The 22,707-nt window shown below is 41.7% G+C and overlaps 1 protein-coding gene across 7 annotated transcripts in view; it reads right to left on the bottom strand.

Annotated features, from left to right (window-relative positions):
* Positions 1–22,707, bottom strand: part of NOS1 (nitric oxide synthase 1) — a gene marked incomplete at its 3' end in the record, with an annotated part of 435,619 nt that overhangs the window by 96,895 nt on the left and 316,017 nt on the right. For all 7 annotated transcript variants that reach the window (XM_082252128.1, XM_082252130.1, XM_082252134.1 and 4 more), the window contains one exon: positions 12,133–13,253. In XM_082252128.1, the coding sequence (XP_082108254.1) occupies positions 12,133–12,827 (695 nt within the window). In that variant the 5' untranslated portion in view covers positions 12,828–13,253. The remainder of the gene's footprint in view (positions 1–12,132; positions 13,254–22,707) is intronic.

Here is a 22,707-nt window from a genome sequence, read left to right as displayed (position 1 = left end):
ACGGATATAAAGTGCTAATGCTTTAGGCCCTTAATGTGTAAAAAGTATCTATATGTATCTATAATGTATAAATAAAGTGCTCTGGTTCCAAATAAACTGCAAAAAATCAATCAACAATACGTCTCATGAATATATGACAGGACGTGGTGTAATATAAAGTGCTCTCAGTGTAAGAAATGCAAAAACACAATAAGTGAATTATAAATGAATCTAAAAAATACTTCAATCCATAAAAAGTAACGAGTGCAAAGACCAGAGTAGATAAATAACAATCTCTGGTGATAAACCATGAAGAAATACAAAAACACACAATATATAAATTAATCTCAAAACAATATATTAATTCACAAGTCCATATAAAGTGATAAGGTTCAGAAACCAGTGCAGGTAGATCATGATCTCTGGTGAAAAGCCGTCAAAGTGGGTACACTCGTGCTCCCCCCTCTCTCCAAGGTCCGCGCTCACCAGAATATGGAGCCTCTGCAGGGGTCGCAGGCACCAACCAACCAGTGGTATATCTCTTTCTCCACCTCTGTGTGCCAGATCATGGGGGGGGGGGCAGAAGGTAAACACACCTAGCAGGGGTCTCAGACACCAACTAAACAGCGATATCTCACTTTCCACTTCAATATACATGATCCTAGAGAGTTTCCATCACAGGTCTCTCTGGCTCCAGGATCCTTTGCAGGAAAGACCTTAACCACGCCTGTGTCCTAGCAATCTAATATTATTATATACTCATAACCATTTTCTCGCAATAACTTTAAAAGAAGAAGAAAGGTGCTCTTAACAGAATTTAGAGTACATTTTCTCTATCCACCATCCAGGTGGATGGTGAAAATGTACTTTAAAGTCTATTAAAAACACCTTTACTAAGAACGACTAGCTAAAGAAGCTGAGGGTAAAGCTGATGGACTGGCCAAGCATGTCTCGAGATCTAAACCCTATTGAGCATCTGTGAGGCATCCTCAAATGAAAGGTGGAGGAGTGCAAGGTGATGTCGCCATGGAAGAGTGGAAGAAGACTCCAGTGGCAACCTGGGAAGCTCTGGTGAACTCCATACCCAAGAGGGTTAAGGCAGTGCTGGAAAATAATGGTGGCCACTCAAAATATTGACATTTTGGGCCCAATTTGGACATTTTCACTTAGAGGTGTACTCTCTTTTGTTGCCAGCAGTTTAGACGTTAATGGATGTGTGTTGAGTTATTTTGTGGTGGCCAGCAAATTTACACTGTTAAACAAGCTGCACACTCACTACTTTACATTGTAGCAAAGTGTCATCTCTTCAGTGTTGTCACGTGAAAAAATATAATAAAATATTTTCCAAAATGTGAGGGGTGTACTCACTTTTGTGAGATACTGTATATCTTTTCTACACAATTTATTCAGCATAGGTATTAGAAAGGGGGAGGGAACATTTTTTAAGACTAGTTAGGTTTGGCCTTGAATTCTACCTTAAGTTTCTCATTAATTTTCTTAATAAATATGCCTTGCTTTTCTTATCTTCTTACTTTTCTCAGCGCTGGCTTTATTGTAATTTTGTCTGTTTCAGCAACCTCTTACACCTGTCTACCTTTAGAAGGTGCCTACATCTGCACACAGGTTCTGATGCACACTCCCGTGCTTTGTACTACATTCTAACCTCCAAATTCCACCTGCACCTGCATGCAGCCTGCAGCTGCTGTCAATCCCTGTTATGGGAGGCAAAGCACAGGCATGTCTAGGATGTTTCTAGAAGCACAAACGTGTCTTCTTCAGCTGACCGGGCATGTGATCGCCCTCATGTCAGCCAATTTGTATCAGTAAAAGGGAACATATGCATGCTAGTGCAAAGGCTAATGGAACAAGTAGCCCCGAAAACCCATGGTCACGTGATGCTCAAGTACAAATTTACAAGCTGAAAGCTGTTACAATTAGGTATTAGAATGATGGAGGGTGCAGTTGAGAAGAGGTATAAATATGTGGAAATAGACACATTTTTGTAAAAAATGAATTATGGATTTGTTATGAATTATCCCACGGATCATATATATGTAAATTATAATGAGGCTTTAGAACAACTGGAGGATTTTCAACTCAGTGAAGTTGCTTAACTGGATGTGGTCCATTTGACAGGACTTTAGCCCCGTACACACGTACCGATTGTCGGCCGACCGTTCGGCCGTCTTTTGTCCGGTGCTGTTTTGTTGGTTGAAAAGTGCTCAAGACTGCACACGAATTTTGTCGGCCAACAACAACCAACTGCAGAAGTGATGTCATGTTCTGGTCTACTTTTCGTGTGTTTTTTCTTCACTGAGCATGCCCAGTCTTGATCATCACATTTTTGTCAGCCGAAATCTGTACTGACTAACGAACAATCGGCCGTTCTTTGTTGGCCAACAAAAATTTTATAGCCTGCACACCAGATTTAGTTCGGTCGAAAAGTCGCAGTCGGTTGTCGGAAGCATCATACTAACAAGCTGATAATCGGCCGATCGGATGTTGGCCGACTATTTACGGCCAACAATCGGTGCGTGCGTACGGGCCTTTAGGGGTAGCACAATGTGTTTCCACCATATCGTCTGCTTCTACGTCAAGTCTTCCTGCCTGAAGACTAGTGAAAGATATTGGTGGACATCTTCTAATTTTCTGTCATGTCTGATATGTACGCCAATAATTTTCAAAGGATAGTTATAGCTTGTACCAGATATTGGATAAACTCCTTGACCCCTCTGTAAAAGAGTATGTGTGCTTACAGTAATGTAACAATGAGCTCTGTGTCTTTACTCTTGCTTCAAATCTTTCCTCAAGCTCACTCGATATAATGCAGCAAGCAATTAAATATTTAGGAACTGCTGTCATGATGTGCGGTTTGGGGACATGTTAAACAATTAACTCAGCCATCACCACAGGCTGAGTATCTATATTAGCACTTATCTGGCTGCATTAAGTGTCATTCTGTTGTGTGGTTTAACTCTGATCCGTGATATCCTGTTTTTCTTTCTTCTTTGGTAACATACTGCGAGACATCACAGTGTCGCCTCCAGGGGATGAAAACTTGCTTGATTGGAACTAATACTTAACAGAGGGGAATTCGCACATCATTGTTACAAAGTACTTTGATTTGTTGCCCTTTTCTGTACTAAATATTAAAGCTTGTGCTATTTGTCAGAAACATTAATAGGATATGGTAGCTTATTTATCACCTGACTGCTTGAATACACTGCAGATTTTAGTCGTGATTCAACCATTATCTTGCTTTTAAAATGTATGTAAACTAGGGATAGACCGATATGTTTTTTTCAGGGCTGATACCGATATTTTGGTCACTAAGTATCGGTATTGGCCCATATGGGCTGATATTTTGTATATTTAAAGTTTTGAAAAATAAAGACAATTTTGACACAAATCTGGTACTGAATATGTGGGGTAGGTCTTTTAGCTGTAATGTGCAGTCTTCCTTTCCCTCCCTGCCTGCCAGGAATCCTGTGTGAACCTAGTTTAGTGTCATTAAAATCCTAGAATCCACTTTATTAGTGTTTTATATAATGTCCAGTGTGTGTTTTTGTAATAGAATAGTGGGAAATACCTTCATTACATCGTTGCTCCGGGCTCTCCTCGCTAATCTCTCACTCTGCTGTTTTCTCCTCTCATAGCTGTCAGAGGAGGATCTCAGCCCCTCCCCTCTGCAATGTACACAGAAGCCCCGGGTATTAGATTAGAATAGTGTGAAATACGTTCAATTACATCCCCTCTCTGCTGTCCTTCTCTCCTCCCCCACTGACATCTGGGGGTCACGGAAGGGCCGAGCGGTGATGTAATGAAGGTATTTCACACTATTAGATTACAAAAACACACTGGACATTGTATAAAACACTAATAAAGTGGATGCTACTATTTTACATACACTAATATTACATACACTAATATCAGTAATATCGGCCGGTTCTGGGGCCGATACCGATATATTGGTAAAAGTTAATATCAAAGCTCCTGAGGACGCGTTGGACGCGAAACGGCCATAGAGCTTGTTATCTCAAACACTTAAGGTCCCAGCCATCACTTTTCCTTTAGTGGTGGCTTTATATGTGAGTTCATTTTTACCGCTATTTGTTTTATATTTAATGTACACTGCAGTTTGTACCAGTGATACACAATATAGAGTTTTTTATTAAACTGATTTTATTTCATACTGCACCATGAGCCTCTTCCATTTTTTTGCAAAATTAACCGTGGCATGATGTGCTGAGTTGATCATCACACTGGAGGTTATCCATGAGGCCGGAGGTTGCTGACTGGACAGATGCCCTGGAAATCCTGAGACTGGTCGCTTAACACTTGTTGGCTGTCCTATAACCTAGACAGCATCTGGTCCTGGTGAGTTGGCATTTCACTCGTTATTGATGTTGGAGATTACCTTTTTTTTCCTTCTCATCGTTTGATTCTACTCGTTCACTGGATTATACCCACTGAATATTGTCACATCATTTATATGAACTTTCGTCACAAGAAAGGTCATATTATTCATACCATTTATTTGAGAACACTTAATTTATTTGTTGATATTTTCAGCGCTGCAATATTCTTTTATGGAAAAGTTAATATCAGCCCTCCGATAATCGGCTTTGCCAATAATCGGTCGATCCCTAATGTAAACCCTATCTATGCAATTCTCCTATTTGTTCCTATTTGGTTTTGTAAATCCACAATTGTTAAATCTGTTTGATAAGTGCAAAATAAATACCTATTGACCCTGCCATAAATCTTGTGAGCTGATAACTTTCTGAACTCTGCCTTTACTGACTGTTGTTAAAAACGTAATTCTGTCAACTACAGAACACCCCCCCCCCTTTTCCCTTATGGAGAGGAAAAGAGGGGGTGTTTCCCTATCCTAGGGTAATAATGCTACTCCTTTATAGATACAGCATTGTCATGTCAGAACAGGGACTGTTACCTGCAGGAGCATTAGGTGAAAGGGAAAAAGGAACCAGTCCATAAGGACAGGTAAGTTGCAATATATTATAATTTTGCTCTTGGATTTAGAATTCAGCGCAAGCAATAAAAGAATCACTGCTTTCTTCATGGTGAAAAAGATATCGGACTCAGGCTAGGGCTACATAGATGTGTGTAGTCTCTTGCTACTCGATGTAATCAGATGTTGACTGTTTTCTCTCTAGCAACACAATAATTTAATTGTACTACCAACATTTGGTTAAATCTCTCAGTAGCAGAAGAATAAAACTGCCATTGCAGTCCAGGCCTAAAAAGTATTGGTTCACTAGCAATAACTAGCATTTTTATACTTGCAGCGATTACTGCTTGCTTGTTAAAAATGTTCTGTCACGTTTGAAATAATGTATTCAGAAATCTGTTGGATACAAATTATGAAATGCTTTGTTAAAGTAGTAATAAACCTCAAAACAAAAATGTATTATACAGTATTGCTGTTAACTAATCTGTATTTATGGTAGCTTTATTCATTTTTTTATTTTTTATTTTCACCTGTTTACACATTTTGGCTCCACTCTGGATTGAGGAGCAACAGAGACTTACTTGGACAGTTGCCATGTCAACTTGTGGGGAGGGTGGTTTTGGATGGACCAGTTGATGTAGATGGACTTTACATTAGTGACTAACAAATTAAAATCAAACTCTGGCTAAAATGTTTTAAGCAGTTGCAGCATCGTTTTTTTGGTTTTCCCTTTAGGATATATATATATATTTTTTACATAAATTATTAAAATCAAATCCGTATAAGCACCCCTGGCAATGTAATATTGTTTGTCTCAACCCTCTAACTGCTATTTTTGCTAGACAGCTTGATCTGATAAAGAAGTTGAAAAATAACAGGCTTGCTGGCCAGATCACAAAGTGAAAACAACTGGAAAAAAAAGTGTAAAAAAAATGAAAACGAATGCAGTCTACCCATGTAAAAATTCACAAGCTTCAATATTTTATATTTTTGTGTTAACCACTTAAGCCCCGGAAGATTTTACCCCCTTCCTGACCAGGCCCTATTTTGCGATTCGGCACTGCGTAACTTTAACGGACAATTGCGCGGTCGTGCGACGCTGTACCTAAACAAAATTGACGTCCTTTTTTTCCCACAAACAGAGCTTTCTTTTGGTGGTATTTGATCACCTGTGCAATTTTTACTTTTTGCGCTATAAGCAAAAAAATAGCGTAAATTTTGAAAAAATAACAATATTTTTCACATTTTTTTTTATATGAAATCCCCCCCCCAAAAAATGTAAAAATAAAATTTTTTAACATTTTAGGCCAATTTGTTTTCTGCTACATATGTTTGGTAAAAAAAATTGCAATAAGCATATTTTGATTGGTTTGCGCAAAAGTTATTGTGTTTACTAACTAAGGGAAAGATTTTTGTCATTTTTGTTGTTTTTTTTTTTAACGAGTAATGGCGGCGATCTGCGATTTTTTTGCGGGACTGCGACATTGCGGCGGACAGATCGGACCCTTGACTGACATTTTTGACACTTTTGGGGGTACCAGTGACATTACTACAGTAATCAGTGCTATAAATATGCACTGTTACTGTAAAAATTACACTGGCAGGGAAGGGGTTAACTTTATTGAGAAGGAGGGGTTAAGTGTGTCCCTAGGGGTGTGTTTATAACTGTAAAGGGGCGTGGCAGAACCGTATGATCTCTGTCATTACACAGGGGAGAATGGCAGGCGGCTTTGTTTACATCAGCCGCCTGCCTTTCTCCCTCTCCACCCGACAAACGCGAGTGACCGGCAGACATCGGGTCCACCGGTCACACGCGCGGAGATGTTAGGGAGCGAGCAGGGGCGGGAGCGGGAGCGCGCCTCCGGCGGCGCGCGCTCGCCCCCTAGAGCCTCACAGGTGAGCGACGTAAATCTACATCACTTTGCCTGTGAGGGGCTGACCGCCGACATAGATAGTCGTGCGGCGGTCGGCAAGTGGTTAAATACCCAAGTACCCTACTATTTTTAGAGTTAAAGGCTATCAGATGAGACACATAACCACTAAAGGTCTTCTACTGGTAAAAAATCTGGTGTCTCACAGCAATTTAAGGGTGCAGGCTGTCCTATGCTTGATCCCGGAAGCAGTGATGAATGAGGGGATGAGAGACACCGCACACCACTAGCTCAACAGGTGGAAAGGAATATGAATGGCCTCAGCATTGAACTCCTCCTAAGCCATGCCCCTCTAAGAGACATTCAAGGTTGAAGCTATTCACATTCCTCTCCACCTGTTGAGCTAGTGGTATGAGATGGGACATGTAGTTCCGAACAGAAGCATTCCATCTAAGTTTTCTAATTTCACCTAGCAAATTCCTCTTCTCTACAATTCCTCTGCCTAAACCCAGGGCGGATAGACTCAGCAATCACTTAACCATTTTGATGCTGGGGGGTTTTACACAGAATTCTGATGGCTGCAGCCACCAGGAATATGTGTGAATCTGACAAGCTGATTATCAAGTGTCAAATGGAAGTGATCCGGCACCTGTGCAGCCAACACATTGCTTTTACACAACCCAGTAATGGCCTTTGTACCCCCACCATACTTCCTGGTCTTCACTCATCCATTGGTGGACCTGGGACAAGCGTGGCAGGTGCCACCAGATAAAGGGAAGGATGGGCAGCGAATATTCATTTGTTGGCCTCCCCTTCCTCTTACTGACCTGGAAGCGACTGTAATATGTCACTTCCGGGTCCCCATATCTCTTTTCCCAGACAGTATGGGTAAGAAGCTGATGAAACAGTGTTTAAAATTAAGGTTTCCCCCCCCCCCCCAAACACTTAAAACCCCCCCAAAAAATGTTTAAGCCCCTCCTACACGCACATACACACATGTAGGAAAGTAAATGCATGCGTCGGTGGCTCCTACACATGGGAAGGTCGATTGTGCTATACATATTGCCGTGCACACCAGAGTGAGAAAGTTTGGCTGCTGGCAGCAGAAAGTTTAGCTCTGCCAATTTAAAACACCCTTTTCTTCCTTTTAGTCCCAATGTGATGGGTGATCTTACAGGCTAACAGAAAGGCCATGAAGTTGAGAAAGAGTGAGCCAAAGCTTGTCTTTACAGGAAAGGGTATTTCATCCTTTTATACGATATTCACTATCAAGGTGTTTTTTTCATATATGTTGAACACTTAATCTCTCACATTTTCCTTGGAGTGATCTACTAGTTTCATAATTGGACTATATCACTACTAATTTGTCTGTAATATTTATGGGACTTCATTTCTTTGTTATTTTAACATGGCAATTTTCTGTTTGTATATGCTGTTTACAATCTTATCTGTACTGTTATTGCCAGCGGCTTTCTAATTTGGGTTTATCTGCACAATAACTTTGAAATTTAACTATAATGTCACTTCAAGAGTTTTTATAAGTGCTTATCAACATTTTTTCCAGTCACAGCCCCCTTTAAAAATAGGGAAAATCTCAAGGCACCCCAGTTTAAAATGTAAAAAACATAAATGTGACTCATCGTCAATGGAAAGCCTAAGCCTGGGTTGATGCACAGAAATGTTGGAACGTGATAGGCAGCAGTCCATTACTGCTTATGTGCTCGGTCAGTGTCAGTATCTTCCTTACATTGGTGGTCAGTGTCTGTGCCCCCTTACATTGGTGGTCAGTGTCTGTGCCTCCTTACATTGGTGGTCAGTGTCTGTTCCCTCTTACATCGGTGGTCAGTGTCTGTGCCCCCTTACATCAGTGGTCAGTGTCTGTGCCTCCTTACATAGGTGGTCAGTGTCTGTGCCTCCTTACATCGGTGGTCAGTGTCTGTGCCTCCTTACATTGGTGGTCAGTGTCTGTGCCTCCTTACATTGGTGGTCAGTGTCTGTGCCTCATTACATTGGTGGTCAGTGTCTGTGCCTCCTTACATCGGTGGTCAGTGTCTGTGACTCCTTACATCGGTGGTCAGTGTCTGTGCCTCATTACATTGGTGGTCAGTGTCTGTGCCTCCTTACATCGGTGGTCAGTGTCTGTGCCTCCTTACATCGGTGGTCAGTGTCTGTGCCTCCTTACATAGGTGGTCAGTGTCTGTGCCTCCTTACATCGGTGGTCAGTGTCTGTGCCTCCTTACATCGGTGGTCAGTGTCTGTGCCTCCTTACATTGGTGGTCAGTGTCTGTGCCTCCTTACATCGGTGGTCAGTGTCTGTGCCCCCTTACATCAGTGGTCAGTGTCTGTGCCTCCTTACATAGGTGGTCAGTGTCTGTGCCTCCTTACATCGGTGGTCAGTGTCTGTGCCTCCTTACATCGGTGGTCAGTGTCTGTGCCTCCTTACATTGGTGGCCAGTGTCTGTGCCTCCTTACATCGGTGGTCAGTGTCTGTGCCTCCTTACATTGGTGGTCAGTGTCTGTGCCTCCTTACATTGGTGGCCAGTGTCTGTGCCTCCTTACATGGATGTTCAGTATGGCCACTTGCTGCTCAGTGGTGGTTGGTGCCCCCCCTGCTGCTAAGTCCACTCGCCTTTTGTTGTTGCCATTGGGACTCGCGGGAAGCACTGGCAAGGGGGGAGAGCTTTCAAATGTAAACACAAGCTGTGTTTACATTTGTGATCACTATGATTGATCATCACAGTGATCACAAAACACAGAACTACTCAGTTTGGCGATTGGCTTTGTGCCATTTGCCTTTGATCCGCTGTCTAATGGCAGAAATTCAGTTTTCTAGTGCAGTGCATGTGGTTCACTGTCTCCAGTAATGACAGCTAAAGACAGGACAGGCATTGTGTGTGTGGGTACCTGTGATCTTCTGTCTAATAAGAGCGTCTGACGGGTACTTTGTGTTGGGTACCCATGATCCCTGACACCCCTGATGAACCCAGACAGGGCTGCTAATAGAAATCGCGGGGGCCCCGTACAGACTACCTGGCAGACCCCCCCCCGCCCAAAGTAGTACAGGGACTACTTTGTAGTCGTATCGACTTGAAGTCATACAGATATGAACGGTACTTATTGGAAATCATGGAGTAAGACTTGTCATGTGACTTTGCCGTCCCAAATCGCAGGACAAGTCGCACAAGTGTAAAAGGGCCTTAATTATATTTTTCTAACCTAAAAAACAGATCTCTCCAGCAGTGTGCTGCCATTACTGAGAGGGATTCCATCTTCATCTGGTCTTCTCTCTGGTTTCTTGGGCTCCAGTCGTTTGGTCAAACTGCGATGATGTAACTTACACACATGCGCGCGGGTGTCATGGTCACAGCACAGCTCTCTCAATGGATGGTATGCCGTCCATTGAAAGCACAGTGCACATGCACTGGTGCTATCAATGGCTGCTACATATAGGAGATAATCACTGTACCTACATGTAAGCCCTATTATAGGCTTACCTGTAGATACAAGATAAAAAAAATGGAATTTACCACTGCCAGATCAGTTAGTAACTGGTTTAATAGAAGTAGTTGATACATGGATGCAGAGGGAACTGACAGTGAAGTGGAGAAGAAGAAAAGTTACATAGTTTAGGAAGTAGTCTGGGGCCCCTTTCACACCTGTGCGACCTAAAAGTCGCACGATTTTACTGCGATTTTGCAGCAAATTTTGACTTGAAGCAATGCTTTTGTCTTTGGACCTCAACGCATTAAAATCGACCCAAAGTAGTGCAGGGACTACTTAGAAGTCGTTGGGCCTTGAAATCGTACAGATATGAATGCTACTCATTGAAAATCATGGAGTACGACTTGTCATGCAACTTTGCAGTCCCAAATCGCAGGACATTGCACAAGTGTGAAAGGGGCCTGGGGGAGAGAAGTGGGAAGCCCAGCTACATAAATCACATTAAACTGGACTGGGACAAGATAACTGGCAGCTATGGAACCAGTGCAACAGTAAATTCTTCACCCCATGAGAATGCATCTGATCACCTGTGACTGTGTCAGGGGGACAGAGCAATGGGAGAGAGATGAAAAAAATATACAGGCTGGGACAAGGAGTATAGGAGGAACTGCAGGGAGAGAAGTTACAGAGATAAAAAAAACTTACCTAGCAGAGATAACATTAGAGCCAGGGCTGGGAGGGGGGCCCAAACAGGGAGGGGGATTAGTGAGGGACAATTGTCTCTTTCTAAACAGATAAAAGCTGGCAGCAGGGAGAGGGGAAGATCAGCTTTCAGTTGGTGGAGGAAGATTTCTGTAAATGTCGTTCCTCACTAATCCCCCTCCCTGTGTGGGCCCCCTTGTGTGCTCGGGCCCCCTACAAGAGGACCGGTGGTCCCCCCCTATCAGTGGACCTGAGCCCAGATGGGATCCCTGGTTTATTTTCTGGATCTACTGGCATTGACAGACATGTGATTTTCAGTGAAAGTGACCTCTGCATATGTTTTTTTTTCATCATAGGCTCCATTTGGACTGGCCAAGTTTGTAACATGTTTATTTTGAGGCCTCGTTCGCACCATATTTGCATATAACCTGATGAAAAAAATGCACAGATTTGACTTGCATAGACTTGTTCATACCGTGTGACGAGACATACGTATCTATTATGTAGGTCTCTGCAAGGACACACAGAAAACAATTGTTTTCTATGTGCCGTGTTAATGCCATGTGCAGAGACATGAGTTTTTCTGAACTTGTCTCTGCAAGGGCACAAAGAAAAGCATTATTTTCTATAAGAAATGCACTGTAGTAAAAACACATTGATTATGCTAGAGTTTTGCTAGACCTGTTTTCTTGGGAATAAAACGAGTTAAATAGTCATATTATGGAAATTCTCAGATGAAGATACAGTAGTCACATTTAATTAAAACGTAACAAATAAGCATCCTCATCTGTAAAGTGTGAACCAGGAGATTACATCTCCATCCTTAGAAAGGCTAACAACATATCCTAACTAGAGCTGACATTTCCTTTTTATATCTCACAATGGATGAGGAGAGAGCATGCTGAAGGGGATAAGGAATTCCAGTCAGAATGATACAATAATAACCTGAATCCTTGCTGACTTTTATCAAGCTCTTGAGGAAATGCTGTCAAGTAAAAAATTGATTACTTTTCACAGGTTTTATAGCCTAAAGTACAATTCCTTGTATTAAATACAAATAATCACAGTCTTTGGAACTATATTAAACTGTAGTTATTTTGTTTGACATGTCATAAATGGATAATAGACTGGTCATATTACATTTCTTCAATGCAAAAGCTGTCTTACCTGTCTACTTGAACTTCTGCGTCCCTCTTTTCCGCATGGCAATGTCCATCTCCATGTAAGTCTTTCCGTGCCTTCTGTAACATATTCACTACAGGTTCAATCTCTTTCAGGATGTCATTGCTTTCTGCACCCCCATTAAGGCAAGGACTTATGCTGATGTCATCTCCTTTGACTCCATCAAGCCCATTTAAGTGAAGAAGCTGGTGGACTTCCTGCCAAGAAGAGTCAGCTGAGCTTGTGGCACTGTCCACTGTGCTTTGCTGTTCTTTGCTACACAGGCTCTGACTGGATAGATCACTTGACTTGGACTTGGGGCACAAAGGTCTAGTGACTCTAATGGTCTTAGTTGTTCCATCTCCAGTAAACGTGGTTTCCAGGTGGGTTGTGAAGCCCTCGGGACCTCTGAGGATGAGTATGACAAATGTCTCTGATGGGATACTGCGCAAAATTTCCAGGGCGGTTTCATAGCTGGCATCTACAAGTGGTCTGTCATTTACTGCTAATATTATGTCACCTACCTGCACCAGCCCACTTTGCTCTGCTGCCCCACTTCGAATTAAATCAGAAATGATCACAGGGGGCTTGTTCCGTCTTTGCTTGACGAGGAACCCGAGGCCACCAACTTTTCGCTTGTAGAGGCGTACCGAGATAACATTCGGCTGCAGCTGTTTAACACTGAATTCATATTCCTCCATGACAATGCTCTTCACAGCCCGAGGGGAACTAGTGAATTTGTTATGACGGTTATGACAGTTTCCTCGGCTAAATATAACAGGGATAATCTCAGTACTTCTGAAACAGAGTTTGCAAAACAAGCAGATTCCTTGGATGTTTTAGGAGCCCTGCTACAAATTTTTCAGATTTGGATAACTGGCAATGTTTCTCAGATAAACTTAGCTTGACTTCACCTATTTCATGCTTTGGTCCTATTTTCAGGAATCTCACTGTGCAAACAGCCTATAATTCTGAGGTTTCCCAGGTAACAGTAAATCCAAACAAACCTCAAGTCTGTTGATATGTCAGATGGGCTCCTAATAACAGTTCATTTATAGATAGCTAGTATCCTAATTCTCGAGCATCTCTGAAGAGGCATGTCCAGGCTCCATCTGGATTTTTGGTAGCTGCAAAAATACAAATAATTTATTTATTAGAATCTGATACCAACATGCGCTGTATAATATGACTTCTGAATCACAGGGCTTTAAAGATTGAAGTGGCAAAGCTAAATTTACATCTCATGTAATATGTAAAAACACAAAATAAACAAAAAAGAAATCTTTCAGAATATAAAATAAATACTATGAACTAGATTAAAAAGGGCAGTATCATTACATAACTGCATTATGTATTGGGTATAGAATAAAAGGTAGCATTAAGAATGAGTTATGTTAAAATTAACAATTTGCACTGACGTAAAAGATTAGGAGTATAATTGACAAAAGATTTGATAGCCAATTTGTCTGTATTAACCCAAATTGTTTTGGCAAAATATGCTCTATTTAGAAAGTGACATTAGTGAACATTCTCTCAATATTTGTCCAGTAAAAATTTAGTTTTCTTACATTCGGTAACATCTGTTGTTCAATAGGGAAAGGTATTAATTGTACCATTCACCACATTAAGGCCCCTTTCACACAGGCGGACCGTTCAGATCCGCCTGTTCATTTTTTTGGCGGATCTGAACGGTCCCCCCATGCATTCCTATGGGGCATCGGATGGCAGCGTAGACATGTCCGCTGACATCGGACCCGATCCGTCAAATCTGGACGGATGGAAACCCTATTTTCCATCCGTCCAGCGGATCGTTTCGGATGAGAACGAACAGACGTTCCCATCCGATTTCCCCCATAGAGATGCATGGGGAACTGACAGCTGTGTCTCCGCACACAGCGCGGAGACACAGCTGTCCTCCTGCTGCTCAGCGGGGGATCGGCGGCTCGATCCCCCGCTGAGAAAAATGTAATCCGTCCGACGGACGGATAGTGTGAAAGGAGCCTTAAAATTGGTTACATTTCCTTCCCTGCATGTTCACCTGGCATTTTCAAATCAGGTTCAACACTTTTATTGTCAAAGTGACTGTAAACCCTTACATTACATGTGTCAAACACAATGCCGTAGGCCAAATCCAGCCCTGCAGGCTATTTCATGTAGCCCTTGCACCTCTCTTGCAGCTGTGACACCCCCCTTGTCTCTGCCCCCACCTTGCCTCAGCAGTTGGTGACAGAGTGGAGGACAGAACTCCTTTTGCCAGATCCTGTGCTTCTCTATGCAGCTGCTCTGAGAGTAATAAAAAAAAAATGAAAAATGGTGCCACCCTGTGGTCTATTACATAAAAAAATATTATTATATATTTTTGGTTAGCCAAAATTGATGGCTGTATCTTTCTATAGCAGCTGCTGAGAGGCTCACCTCTGCCCCCACCTCATATCAGCAGTCGGCAGCAAAGAGGAGGACAGAACTCCTTCTACAGATCCTACAGCCGCAGAAACCCCTTGTCTCCACCTCCCCTGGTCTCAGAATTCAGCAGACTTTGGCAGCTGAATCAAATGCAGAGGCAATGATTTAATATGATAAAAAGTAGATACAGCTATATAGCCTTACCGATACAATGACCCTTTGAGGGAAAACTTGATGCTGATGTTTCCCATGATGAAATTGAGTTTGACACCCCTGTCTTACATATTACCAGTGAAGTGACAAACCTAAGATGATACACAGAAATGAAACAAATCTTATTGAATATGTTGTACCTGTTTATCTGCAATCCTCAATTCTCTATATCTATTTAAGAGCTCCAGAATTTACACAGATTTTCTAAGCTCCAAGGGGTGGAGATCTGATGTCACACTACACAGCTCACAGAAAAAAAGCTGCTTGTAATCTGAAACCTGAGTGGAGGTAATGGACACACCCCCTCTACACAATCTCATAGGGAAACATTCACAACTGAGTCTGTCATTCACAGGCTGTGTGCTGGAGCTTACCTACCCTGACTCCCTTGGAGTCATCGCAGCCTGTCAGAAATGACTCATGCAGCTAGCAGAGGAACTAGACTGTAGACAGAAATCTCACTCAGTGTTATGCATTGAGGCAATCACACACTATAGAAGGATATGCTTTCTTAATTTTTCTTTTATGTCAGAGGTTTACAGCCACTTTAAGGTTTTAAAAAAAAAGTAAAAAGCAAAATGTGCCCCTTCTCCCAGAGTTAACTATCAGCCCAACACATCAGGCATGTTAGGCTGGTATTCCCATTGGAAGGGGGCAGGAAGCATGCAGCCTCTGCTATGTTGGTACCAACCCATATACCTTTTAATATAAGGGAGGTACCTTGACATTAGGAAGGTTTCTCTCCCAAAGCATTGCCACCTGGTGCCCAGTAGGGGGAGCTGGCACCCTGTGGAGGAAGTAAGTGGCACTACCACCTTGGTGAACCTGTTGTTTGGTTTCCTTTGGACCCCTAACCAGTTTGCCGTGTACGAAGCTATGAAAGTCACATGTAAATAAACTCAGACACCTTGCACAAAATTATTTTTTTACATTAAATGTAACTTATATTTACCTTCCAGGATCCAGCAGCATCCAATAGTGTCCCATAGCCAGACAACTATATTTTTAGGAGTGCTGTAAATTTGTGTAAAAAAGATATATTTTCTACTACCTTTTTAATGCACACACGTGCATTAAGAACATGACAGAACACTTCAGAGACAGTTTTCCATAATAATAGGCTATGGCTTTCCTCCCCATCTCACTCACTCTGAGAATCTTGCAGAGAAGCATTTGCGTAGATAATATACAAGTGGATCTGTTGAATTTTTAATTTAACATAGTTCCTGGTTTTCTCTCACTGGAATTTACATCATACAAGTTTATGAGCAATTTCCTGTTAAATAATAACCACCAGTAAGAATTATACAAATGTACTAAAATGGTGATTGCAGAAAATTCGGAACTTTTCATGGACTTAGTTCATTTTTTAACTTTGGATAAAATGGAGAAGAGTTAAAACTACTGCCGGGTTATTTTCTGCTGTCTATGTACATCGGGAAATTCCACCTATACTTTCTGTTCCAGAGAGCCAATAGAAAGTTAAAGAAACTGTCCAAAAATGAGCAAAATTTGCCTTTTAGACAGTTGTCCTAGGAAATGTTGTCCTTACCCCATTCTGGGGACAACTGTAACATTTTGGATTTCCTCACGCTTTCTTTCTCAGTGACAATGGGCAGTACAAATAGAGGGTTAAGTTGTATCAAACGAAGAAAAATGTGACCTCTCTAATTGACTATATCATTACAGAAGGACTTGAATAATTCTTATAGGGTTGCTTATTTTACAAAAAAACCCTGAAAAGGGTCCACTTGGGGAAACAAGTCACATCTATAACTATAAAGCTCTCTATATTAGGGAAAGTGAACTATCAGGAAAGGCTCAAAGTCCAATTCTCTAAATGGTTCTGACTGATTGCATTGTAACTGCAAAGACTGTTAACGTGATTGTAAAGTCTCTTTAAAAAAACAAAATAAAAAACAAATATGTTATACTTACCTGCCTGTGCAATAGAATTGCACAGAGCTGCTCCAATCCTCCTCTTCTGGGTTCCCCCACCGACACTCCTGGCTCCTCCTCTTCTCGGTGTGCCACCATAGGAAGCTGCTTCCCAGGTGGCACACCTGCAGGCTCGATCCTGAGCCACGCTGCCTGCATTCATAGACACATACAGCATAGCTCGGCCCTACCGCCCACTCCCTTGTCACAGGATTTGACTAACAGCAGCAGGAGCCAGTGGCTCCCACTGCCTCTACAAAGCATGTGAGAGTGGAGAAAGCTGCTACAGATGGGCACAGTGCTGGATCGAGTGAGGTGGTAAGTATAAGAAGGGGTGAGGAGGCGATGCAGGTACTGGAAGATTTTTTTTTCCCTAATGCAGGGGATGCATTAAGGTAGAAAATGGTTAGGCTTTGGAACCAATTTAACCCCATCCTGCCTAAGGGTAAAACACATCTAATATCATCACAACTACTTTGTGCATCCAGGCGAATTATACCTTGTTTTTTTCAACACAAATTGGACCTTTATTTTGTGGTAAATGGTAATGGATATCTCCTGAATTGTTTTTATTATCAAAGGAAATCTGGCCCAAAATAATAAAAAAAATCATTTGCTTTTAAATTTAGCTATATATTTCTTGCTACTACCTAAACTTTCAAAAGAAAGATCCAAATTAAATTCTCTTGCTCCTGACGATTGCAGCAATACCACATAAGTGTATATTAGTTGTTGTATGTATCCAAAAACAATACTGCACATTTTTTTACCCTACCTAAAACACACTGACACAAACTGACACTGATACTAATTAGAAAAAACACAAATTCTGTCAAAAAAAATACTGACCCTGACCTTTGACCCTGATCTTGACTTTTGACCCTGACCTTGACCCAAACAGTAACCCTGGCACTGACCTAGATTAAACGTTGAATTTGGTTTTTTTTTCTATTATGGTATTTTATTTGTTATTATTATTTAATATTCATTTTTACACATACACACGCTTATTTTATTTTCTCTGTTCACAGAGAAAGAAAACACGGGGTGGGCTCCACAGTGACTGATCACTGTGATAGCCAATCAGACGCTATCACAGCAATCAGATGACCCGAAATCTCGAATTCCAGGTCTCCATCATTAGTATTGGGTTCGGGGCTCATGGTGAGACCCTGGTCTCTGAGCTGGGAGCGCGCTGTGCGACGTGCTCCCAGCCCAAGGGAGATACGCAAATATGCGGCCCCACATAAAAAAGCCTAGTCTAGTGGGGCCGCATATTTGTGTAATGTCGGCGTGAAGGGGTTATGTTAATTGATTATAATGCCCCAGTATATACAGTTGGGCATTTTACTGGACATGTGGTGAATTTTCTTACCTTTGACCGTCCTTTTATTGTTCTGATCACCCATATTTGTCCTATTTAAGGATATAGGCCTTTTAAGCTGACAATCATTGCTTGTATTATAATTTGTGCTGCTTTATATGCATTTTATTGTGATTTTTCAGCTGGTCATTGTTATGTTCCAGTATTTTATTGAATCTATTGTCTTATTTTGACTTTGTGATGCAGCCTCTCTTCTTGTGTACTTGTGTTATGTATGTATTTGTCTCTAAGTTAACTGATTAATTAATGATTACAGCATTTATAAATGTAATACATTGGTGAAAAAAAAAAATAGTGAAAAAAAAATGAGTGAAAAAAAAAAAAAAGAGAGAGAGAAAGAAGGAATACTTGGATATTTTCCTTATAAATTGTTGCCCTAAACATAGGGGAAATACTTTGAAAAAAGACACAGAACACCAGTGTTTCAAATTGTTCAGCTTTTTTTCCCCTATGACTAACAAACAAAAAAATTGAATTAAAACACTTGTACAATTATTTAAAAAAAGAAAAAAAAAAAGAAAAAAAAAACCTAAAAGTGACTTTGTCACTGAAATAAAGAACAAAACACTTTATACTTACCTGTCCTACATGTTCATGAAAACTTTCTCTGGTGCTGTGTCAATCCACCCAAAGAATATTCACATCCCACATTTTCTGGAGTCAGATGCCTATGTCACCTGCCCCACTTTGTGATTCCTCTTGCCAGGTCCATATTGCTACTGTATCCTGTAGTGATGTAAGGGCTGACCGATGAACCATGAATAGATGCAGGGGCAGGTAAGCAATGATTTTTATGAGCAGGCTCTAGGACAGTAAAAAGGGTTGATTTACTAAAGGCAAATAGATTGTGCACTTTGCAGAGTTCAGTTGCCTTCTACAAGTGCAGTTGTTCCAGAGCTTAGTAAATGAGATAAGGCTTCACTTTGCAAAGAATACCCAATACGTGCAAGGAAATAAAAAAAAAAAAAACTGCTTTTTTCCTTGCACATGATTAGATGATGGAAGTCAGCAGTGTTTATGCTCATTTACTAGGCTCTGGAGCAACTGCACTTTTTTCCATTACTAAATCAACCCTCTTAGCATTGACTATGCATGTTTTTAGCACATTGTGCACTTAAAGCAACTTCACGCTGCAGTTTGGCTGTAGTGCGGGTGCAGCGCAGTGTACCCGCAGATTTTGTGGAAGTCACCCATAGTTTCCCATAGACGTCTATTATGTCCCACATTTTTGCTGTATTTTCTGAAAGTGAACCAATGATGCAGCCTGCTGGACAGAAAATGCTCCAAAACACAGGACATAATAAAAGTCTAAGAGTAACTGTGGGTAACCCACACGAAAACCACAGGTATACTGCGCTGTTCCCGCGCTGCGGCCAAACCGCTGTGTGAAAGGGGCCTTAGAAGAGAATGTTTCTAATTTCTTGATGTAGACCTCATTTGTAAAGATACATTTGCCAGGTGAAACATACAAGGTTTTGGCTATATGCTATGTTGCTCCTACTTACTATTAGTGCAGGTTTTTTAATGTAGTAATGGCAAATCCATTTCATTGGGTGAAAGGACAAATATAACTTTTGAATGACCTGCTGAGGTCTTCATACTGATGGGGACATGCAGAGAATTAAAACTCAGTGAGAGATAACAGAATGAATATAAATAGCAGATTGGATCAATAGCTATAGAGATAACATCTCAATTATAAGGACATCTAACTGGAGAAGACAATGCATGCCAAGATGCCTGAATTTAAAAAAGCATTCAAAAAACATGGTTGCTAACTTTTCTGTGCTTCGGACAACACTACAAAACAACTTGATGATGCAAAAAAAAAAAAGGAATAAAATATCATTGTATTTCATGGCTTAATATGGCCATGTGAGCATATTAAGTCAATGATGTCACGGCCATGTGGCCATATTAAGTCAATGATGTCACGGCCATGTGGCCATGTTAAGTCAATGATGTCACGGCCATGTGGCCATATTAAGTTAATGATGTCACGGCCATGTGGCCATATTAAGTCAATGATGTTTTTGCAGACAGGGGGCTGCAAAAAACAGGAGGCCAAGCTGCAGTTTTACCACCCCTGGCTGCCCACCACAATCTAACATTACAGCCTAACGAGGGCTGTACTCTTTGAATTTTACCTTTGGGCTGTACACATGGCAAATTTAATTTGGGATGCAAAGTTTGACAGACCGCACTCTTGTCAAACTCGCCCTTTGAGATCAAAAGGGCTGCACCGCAATTGGGAGTTGAAACCTTGGCTCTCAGTCGCAGTGCGGTCTCACAATGTAAAATTGCCCTTCCGCATTAACAAAAAGGAAAAGAAAAACTGGTGTCAGGAGGTGTCAGTAGCAGCTTCTGAACTCATGCAAACTGCTGCCATGCTGCTGTATTTGCCATCAGTCTAAAAGAGCCCTTAAAGTATATGTATAGCCCCCTCTAGTGTGCTAGATTGGATGTACATAGTTAGTTGTTAGTGTTGGAATATTCGGCTTGGCTAAGAGCCAGGCCTGGGTCTATCCTGGTTTTATCACCCTAAATAAAAAAACGAAACAAAGTACTGATTTCTGACTCTGAGGTGACTCTGAAAATACAGTGGGCCTGGCTGTGCAGGGTGGAGGATCCAAGTTCACTTGCTGCTCCTTAGGGGTTTCGCTACATGTAAAGTCAAATCCCCTGTCATTCTTTTTTTCACCATCTGTGTCCCATTGGAAAGATATCACTTCACTTCTACACACAGCAGGAAGTGTGAGGTATTTTCTCAAAAGTTAAGAGAAATCCGCTTTGCCTTGGTGGCAACTCTGTTTCTGTTCTGATGACAACTCAGCATTTCTGTTTCTCACATTCTGTATTGGTGACAGCGGTCACCATGATAAATAGAATTTTTCTCCCCAGTGGGTACACAGACAGCAATTAATACCTGACAGAGGATCTAATCCTTCCCTACACTATCCAAAGCTAAAAGAAATTCTCTACCACAAGAGGTGGTTTCTGCGGGAAGTATGGTGGCTTTCAAAAGACTCTTAGACTTACATCTCAAGGATCAGTACATTCAGGGCTATGTGAGATGATTACAGCCACACACACCTATACAGGTTGAACTAGATGGACTATTGTCTTTATTCAACCTCACCTACTATGTAACTATGTAATATATGATCAAAATTGGGAGGCAGGGGGAGTATTGTCTTCCTTAAACAGAATGTGATTTTATAAGGATCCTAATGACAGCATCGCCAGGTAATAGTTTAATGAAAGCTGCAGAAACATTTACAATGACTTTAACATGTTAACCCTTATATGAGATTTTAGTGATTAAGTCTACACAAAGGTTAATTTTTGGAAAGGAGCAATATAAACTCCCATGCATTGTGACAATGGCACTGCATTAAAATGGTTGTTACCCTAGAAAAAAAATGCATTGTCATTTGTTCCTTTGTTTTATCGAAAACACCTGGTTGATCCTGCCAGTTCCTGTCCCTCTCTGTTTGCTGACCATGGTATTCATGGCTGCTGAGCCTTTATCACCGTAGTCAGCTTGCGTGCCTACGTCATCCGCAGTGTTCTGAGTGTCTCTCTTCTCTCCCCCTCCCTCCTTGCATATCAGCTCAAATCTGTGTCTGCAGAGCAGATCCCCTCCTAGCCCCTCCCCTCTCCTAATGCCTCTATTCCAGTGCATTACATAGCACAATGCCTTGTATCGTTTCTGTTTTAGCAAGATATTCACTGCAGTATGTCAGTTTTTTTTAATGATAATCCTAAATACCTTTTTGCACAGCAACTCTGTGTGGTCACATGATCCGCCTCTGCTGCCTGGCTGACATCACTGGGGAATCTCAGCCCCTCCCACTGCTGTTCTTAGATTAAGGAAGCAGAGCAGAGGGAGATCATGTGACTGCACAGAGGAGCTGTGAAAAAAGGTATTTAGGATTACAATCAGTGGCAGCCCGTCCATTGAGGGCGCAGGGGCGTCGCCCCCCCCATCCATGCATCCGGCCCCCTAATCTACATGCAGGTCGCCGGATGCTTGGATTCCACTGGGTTTTTTTTTTTTTTAAGCACGTGATTAGAGCCAGAGGTTCTAATAGGCTTCAAAAAAGGGTGGGCTCAGGGCGCAGAGCACTGCGCCCTGAGCCCACCCAGTTGTATGACAATAGCCAATGAATTTTCGCTATTATCACACTGAGTCTCTTCCCAGCCAATCAGGAAGAGGGTTGTGAGACCCCTTTTCCAATTGGCTGAAAAGAGAAGAGATTTTACTGGCCATTGGCCAGGAAGAGGGAGAAGATGCACGGCCGGCCGGAGGAGAATCTCAGCCATCCGGGAAGGAGGAGGTAAGAATGCTGGCTGCCTGGCCGTTCGGCCATCCATACCGCATACACGGGGGGGGGGGGTGGCTAGCTGTCCCGCTTCGCTGGGGGTGTGGGTTTTTCTGCCCCCTAAATGATCATGCACCAGCCGCCACTGATTATAATTTAAAAGAAACACACACACTGCACTTTATATCTTGCAAAAACATACAGATTAATTGTGTTATGTGACTTTACAACCTCTGAAAAAAGGGACAAATGACTAGATGAAATGAAGGGCAGAAAATATAAAGCATTTATTCAAATGTAGAGGTAGTCGGAAAAGAG

The sequence above is a fragment of the Pelophylax lessonae genome (assembly GCF_965119305.1).
Source record: "Pelophylax lessonae genome assembly, chromosome: 1".
NCBI lineage: Eukaryota > Metazoa > Chordata > Amphibia > Anura > Ranidae > Pelophylax > Pelophylax lessonae.
The sequence above is the reverse complement of the archived record's forward strand: the minus strand, read 5'-3'. Positions and strand labels throughout refer to the sequence as shown.